The 6,989-nt window shown below is 40.0% G+C and overlaps 1 protein-coding gene across 1 annotated transcript; it reads right to left on the reverse strand.

The window, feature by feature from the left end:
* Nucleotides 1-2,554: 2,554 nt before the first annotated feature.
* On the reverse strand, nt 2,555-6,437 carry gja2 (gap junction protein, alpha 2). Its single transcript, XM_026182626.1, has 2 exons — nt 6,141-6,437; nt 2,555-4,122 (listed from the first exon to the last, which is right to left on the reverse strand). Exon 2 carries the CDS (start codon nt 4,069-4,071, stop codon nt 3,013-3,015), a length of 1,059 nt encoding a protein of 352 aa, XP_026038411.1. The 5' UTR covers nt 4,072-4,122; nt 6,141-6,437; the 3' UTR covers nt 2,555-3,012.
* Nucleotides 6,438-6,989: the final 552 nt, after the last annotated feature.

A 6,989-nucleotide genomic window follows, 5' to 3' on the forward strand; every position in this document is an offset into this window, starting at 1 on the left:
GTTGATTCTGTTCATCTGGACGTAACGTTTTCAGTGGGAGAAATATTTGTCACTTCAATTCTGAGAATGAAGAAGTCATTTGGATGAGTGATGAAACATTTTTCCCACTATCTTGTGAAAATTCACAAAGAGCAGTGAGTATCGTATTACCTGATCACAAACTGTACAAAGAAGAAAGAAAAATTTAATTCAGTTTTAAAATTCTGCAACCTGTCAAATCAAATAATCAATCAATCAATACTTTATTTGTATAGCACATTTAAAGACCAGAGGTACACCAAAGTGCTTCTCAATAGTAAAATATGAAATAAATGGTAAGTGGACTGATTCTTATATAGCGCTTTTCTACTCTCAAAGTATAGTACTCAAAGCGCTCTATACAATATGCCACATTCACCCAATCACACCCATTCTCACAAGCACTTTATCTATACTTAGTGCTATCTAACTACATTCACACACATTCACACTCCGATGGATGCATCGGAGAGCAAGTTGGGGTTAGTATCTTGCCCAAGGATACTTGACATGCAGACTGGAGGAGCCAAGGATCAAACCACCAACCTTCCAATCAGTAGGTGACCTGCTCTACCTCCTGAGATACAGCCACCCAAGTAAAGTTAATTACGATAGTAGAGTACAAATACATTTCCAGACAAAACGAGCACTAATTAACCCAGAAGCACTATGCTAAAAGAAACATAGAAATCCCACTTTGATCCTTGAGTACATCTGATATTCTGAAACAGGGATTTTGAAAAAACACTTGTTTGTTTTGGGGCTTTTAATCAAAGTACATCACAAATACAATACAAGGAAGCCTGTAGCATAAGTACTTTCTGTATTAAATCCTCATCAATAAGCAAATATTTTTGCAGTAATTTAAGCAATAAAAGCAACAATCAATAACATGGGAAAAACCACAGTTTCTTTCAGTAAAACATTTTTATTAGTCCAGTATAGCTTATTTTATCTTCTATTCTCATCTCACAGTACTCATTTAAGTAATACAGCTGTAAACAAAAAGTTTTGAGTTACCTGGGGTCCGTTCTTCGTACCTCGCTAAGTAAGTTAGCTGGATTTGATTGTTGACGATTTCGCGTGATCCTGGATCATTCGGTTCCCCGAAGCTCATCCGGGACTTGCTGTCATAGCAACAGATCCGTAAGCGTAAACCTGCTCGGGAGCAGGCTTACTTTATGTAAACAGGATTAGATCGCGGCCACTCAGGTATGTCCGCTTCATTTATACGAAAGCAACAGCGATATTTTACCACTGTTTTACCATAAATAAATATTATCAATGTAACTAAAGATAATGCAGTACTTGATCCTTTTATTGATTCCATACAGATACATACAGGTCATTTCCTTAAAAAAGGGAAATGTACTATTAATCATTCTATTTCATGTATTTGATTATTTCAGATGTAATTCATATTTTAGAGTAGTAATAGTAAATTACTTCGTGTAATCAAGATGAGAGACCACGGCTATAAAAGCGAAGGTGGATTTGGGAAGTCTGTCGCAGCCATGTCCTGTCCGTATACGCGAGCAGCCCATTGCAGAAGGTGCAAGATTGATAAGGAGAGTTTTCAGAATTCAGCGTATATTGCGGGATAGACAGGATCCTTTAGCTCAGCGCGACAGTGTGCTCATAGAGAGATATCGATTTTCCCGTGAGGGTATTATTTACTTAACCAACTTGTTGACGAGGGGGTGCAGGACCACCACCTGTCTTTTTTTGCTCTGCCCTTTTCTTGGTTGCTGTTATAAACAAACAGATTATTCCAGGGTCTCTTTTCAAGAGACTAAAAGCAATATAAGTGATAAATATTACCATTCTGCAGAATATTCTTATATTTCACTTTTACTTGTTCCCATGTTCTAGTGGGTCCTGTTGTGGCTCTAATGTGAAAGAGGATATAATGTAATATAATATAATATAATATAATATAATACAGTTACCCTACCGCCTACTGGTGATGGCCAGAGGGGCCGATGGCGCGATATGGCAGCCTCGCTTCAGTCAGTCTGCCCCAGGGCAGCTGTGGCTACAACCATAGCTGCCTCCACCAGTGTGTGAATGTGAGAGTGAATGAATAGTGGCATTGTAAAGTGCTTTGGGTGCCTTGAAAAGCGCTATATAAATCCAATCCATTATTATTATTATTATTATTATTATTATTATTATTATTATTATTATTAAATTACTTACTAGTTTAATTTGTCAGCAACTTTCTGCCAGCCCTCTCTCCTTGCTTTTGCAGTCTTTGCAGTGTTCCCTTGCGTTTTAATTAAACTCTGAAACTCCTGAAATCCCTCAATCAAGAGTTCTTGCTCTGCTGCCGAATAATACCGAGCGCGCTCCTTCGACATTTTCGCCGACCAATCAAAGGGTTGCCGATCAATGTTTCTACTATCGATGCGTAGCCCCTGTTAAGCCACCCAGTGATCTCACATTACTTCATCCAGCTATACTAATCGTCAACAACAGGTGTGTTCGGAGAACCGGAATAGCGAGCTCAAAGTTAGCGCGATGATTTGATCTTGGATTTGTCATTTGATCTTGGATGTAAGCGAGGTACGAAGAACGGACCCCTGGTCATGTATCTGTCAGACTCAGAGTGGAAACAAAGTAAAATAGTGTCATGAGGTTAAACCAGCTTTCTAAACACTTGCTCTTTTCTTATGAGCTTCCTTGTTACTAACATAAGGAGATTATCTGATCTAAGAAACGGCTTCAACCTCCAGTTGAAGTTAAGTAGAAGTAAGATGTTTTCACTGAAGCCTGCTGTTATTATTTTTCACATGATAATCACAATACTTTACACATGCTCTGCCTCCAGCGTGTCTCCCTGAGTGCTCTTAAATCTTGGCTTCCAGCCTTTTATCTGCTTTGTGTTTACCTCATTTTTCTTCTAACGTCTTTCACACTCATATTTTACATATTATTACATGTTGGTGTCTCCAGTTTTTCCTGAGTCTTCTTGCATTAATATTCAGTAGATTCTTAGATCTTCAGGTCATCCATCCTGCTCTTGAAGTTGCTGTGCTTGCTTGACTGACTGTTTCTGCGCTGATTTTCGATGGACATCTCAAGGACAGGACTGGAGATTTTTCTCCCCTTTGTATCAATTTCTTCCGCTTTGCCTTTCCTCTCCACGGCCATATTATCTCTGTTCTGCTTGTAGGCCACCTTGCTGTTGTAGGGGCTGTAAGCAGAGTTTGGCTCTGGCATGCTGTACTTTGAGTCTGTAGGGAAAAGTTCAGGCACAGCAGAATGACCTCCAAAGTAGTTATAGTTTGGGACAAAGGGCATGACCGGCTCACTCAGGGCTTTGGAACCTTCACGTGCGGCTTTTGAACTCCTGCAACAAAGACCCTGGTGGCACTTTGTAAAACCTAGATGGTACATTTCCACCAGGTTGAGCAGCAGTGAGACGCAGGCCACAGCCAGCATGAAAAGGATGAAGATTGTCTTCTCAGTGGGGCGGGAGATGTAGCAGTTCACCATGTTTGGGCAAGGCCAGCGGTCGCAGGTGTACATGGCCTTGAGCTCAAACCCATATAGAAAATACTGAGCTACAATAAACGCAACCTCAAACAGGGTCTTAAAAATAATGTTGAAGACATAGGTCCGCAGTAGCACACCTTGTAAACGTGCGTGGCCCTGTTTGTCTTTAACTGAGGGCTTTTTGTCCTTATGGCAGAATACTTGCTGCTGGTCTTCAAGCTCCTTTTGTTTCTGCTTCTCCTTCTCCTCCATGCGGACCAAATGAAGGATATGACCAAGATAAATGAGAGTGGGCGTGGAGACAAAGATGATCTGCATCACCCAGAAGCGGATGTGAGAAATGGGGAAGGTCGTGTCATAGCAGACGTTCTGACAACCCGGCTGCTTGGTGTCGCACGTGAAGCTGGACTGCTCGTCGCCCCACACCTTCTCAGCAGCAGCCCCCAGCACCAGGATGCGGAAGATGAACAGCACTGTCAGCCAGACTTTACCCACTACAGTGGAGTGTTCCTGAGCACTTTCCAGCAGCTTCCCTAACAAGTTCCAGTCAGCCATACCGTCTTACAACTGTCCCCTCAGCTTTATTGGCAAAACCAGAAGAAAGGCCTGTAAGTAGAGGGGGAAATGTTTTATTTGAATAAACTAAGTAATATGGCAGACTTAACCTGTCAAGTAACTTATTACCATACCATATCACCACTTATTACCATAAAAACAACGTGATAAGCTTTAGTAAATGAAATGATGATGATATTTACAAATTAGTTGATTGACTGACTGGACTTTTATAAGGTGATTGTTAGCTGTCATATTTGCACATGCAAAATTAGAATAAGGCTCAGGAAACGTTCCCACCAGCTTGTTTTGTTCATACAATAGTTTATATGTTAATCAGAATTCTAAATCTCTATATGAGGAAATATGTATTGTCTCCACTTTCTTTAATTTACCTTCAGGTAAACATATTTTTCTGTGTAGAGAAATGGGAGCATGGCAGTATGCAGATAATATGGAGACTGCATAAGCCCTGTTGGTTCAGAACATATCTATGGGGGTAAGAACAAAATATTCCATTGCCAACGTTTCATAACTCTGATAGAGATTTTGAGTGCACACTTGTTTTTTGCTCAGGGTAAGAACGTTTCCATGCACATTTGTGAATGACTGCCATCGTCCTGTTACATGAGCCAATTTCAGCTAAGCTTTAGCTGTCAGGCAGATGACCTCGCGTTTGACACTAGAATATTTTGGTATACAGAGGAGTTCATGGTCATCTCAGTGCCTACAAGGATCTCAGAGGCTGTGGCTGCTAAACAAGCACAAATTATCACCCCTCCACCACTGCTTGACAACTGGTATAAGGGGTTTTGCTTAGGTTTGCAAAGATGCAACTTTGCAAACCTAAGGCATGCTGCCAGGTTCTTTGCAGAAAGGCTTTTTCCTTTCAAGCAAGTTTGGTCCTTTTCTAAATGAAATATCATAAAATTTCACATTTGACACCTGGGCATGCAGGGAAGTGTGGCACTGTGTTAAAACTACCAAAACCTCTACTTTTACAGAGGTGGTCCCACTTGCTGATGATTATTTAATTAGTTATTCATTTAAAGACGTATTATTAGTAGTATCTAGCTGCTATTTACCTTCTCAGTTCCTGTGGAAATAGGGAAGGTGCATTTAGTTTTTTGCAGGACTACATAGAGTCCTATCAGAACTTTCCTTTTCATGTTATTGTGTATAGCACAATAATCCACCATAGCACAGGGTCAAGGGCACATGAGTCTGATTTGTATGTAAATCTAAAATTCCCCTCTGTTGTCATACTTGTACTTTGCAGTATACAATACCATGTTGGATAACTAACTGATAACATTGCTATTAGTGCAGTTCAGACTTTTTTTAATGAACCGTTTTAAAAATTCTGACGAGGAGTGTGCCACACATTTAAATGTGAGAACACGACATAAAATCAGTCAAGTGCAGTTTTAATGTCACTGATTCATCTCAAGGTTTTTACATTTTAAACACATTTAATTTTTAAAACAAAACAAAACACACATTCAGTGTAAACTGTTTGATTGCTTTACTGTTTAGATATGTAGTTAATTCATATAGTATGATGAATCCATTTAGTATTGGTCTTGAGAAATCCCACGTTCAACTTTCCCCAGAGAATGCTGATCATGAATTCACCCGTTTGTACTCATAAATGTTTGTCAGAACGATCTGATAAAAAGTGCAGGGACACAGATGGTTGTGTTTGAGAGATAGCCCCGGAGCGGCCTGGGTGAGACTCTCAGGATCGACGCTGATCTTGTGACACAGTACTCCGACTCCAGAATTAGGTGTCTAGTTTAGATCTCATATCATATTTGTTACGGTTTAGAAAAGAAATAAACTTGAAAAAAATACTTAAAAATGTCCTGAGTGATTATTTTAAAAAAATCAAAAAACAAATCAAAAAATTTAAATCCATATGGTCACATGGTCACATGGATCAACTTCTTTTACCACAGCTGAATGTGGAGTTCTTTCACTCTGTTCAAAATTCCTTTCATATTTTTTCTTCATAATAATTCTGCTAGCGAAGCAATAGTAACATCCCAGAAAGATTAAGAAAGACCTACCTGATAAAGTTCATTTCTTTCAGTCACTTGACCTCTTCACTTCACAGCGAGGCCATGTTCTCCTGAGCTGCTGAGGAAACTGCAGCACCAAAGATAAACTTCTCTCAGGCAGTTTTCTCTGGGATTCTGCTTGGTGCCCTCCCTCCTACTCTGACCTTATCAATGCCCAGTCCTCAACAAGCCACCACAGCTAAACCCCTTGTCTTGTCTCAGCACAGATGAAAACATTCCTGTGAGAAGAAAAGTCTAAAATCCTCGCTGTCAAGAGGTGTTTCTGTTGAACTGAGTGGCAGCTGAGGAGTCCAGTGAGGATGCAGGTTAAGCCTACATACCACTGTGCTCTAAATATAATTCATGGTGAAGGGAGTGGTTTTGTTGCCACTTTTATGGTGATCTGACCCATGACTGTGTGGATGAGCTTTAGATGGCACAGAGCCATCCCTCAGTGCTACACGGAGGAAGACTGCATGGAGTAATACCTGAAAAAATGATGCCTGCATACAGAGGATGGTGTACTAACCTAATTATGCTATTTAGACTTAAGGTCCCTCTATTAAAGCATCAGAAAAGACAACAGAAGTTTATTTACCTGTACACAAGTACAATTACTCATCACAAAATAACACTGTGAAAAAAGACATACTGGATTAAAATCACTTTCACTTGGGGTGTTTTGCGGAAGGCCATCTGCAAAATAAGCACACTTAAAGCCATTTTACTGTAAATTAATTTGCCTTCCTGAATAATGTGTGGTGATGGTTTCCATAAAAAGAGAAACAACCTCATTTTTCTGGGACAGCAGGTTCAGCTGTCTATGGGGGTATCCACACACTGAAACTCCTATATGGT

This window comes from Astatotilapia calliptera, chromosome 10 (genome assembly GCF_900246225.1).
Source record: "Astatotilapia calliptera chromosome 10, fAstCal1.2, whole genome shotgun sequence".
Lineage (NCBI taxonomy): Eukaryota > Metazoa > Chordata > Actinopteri > Cichliformes > Cichlidae > Astatotilapia > Astatotilapia calliptera.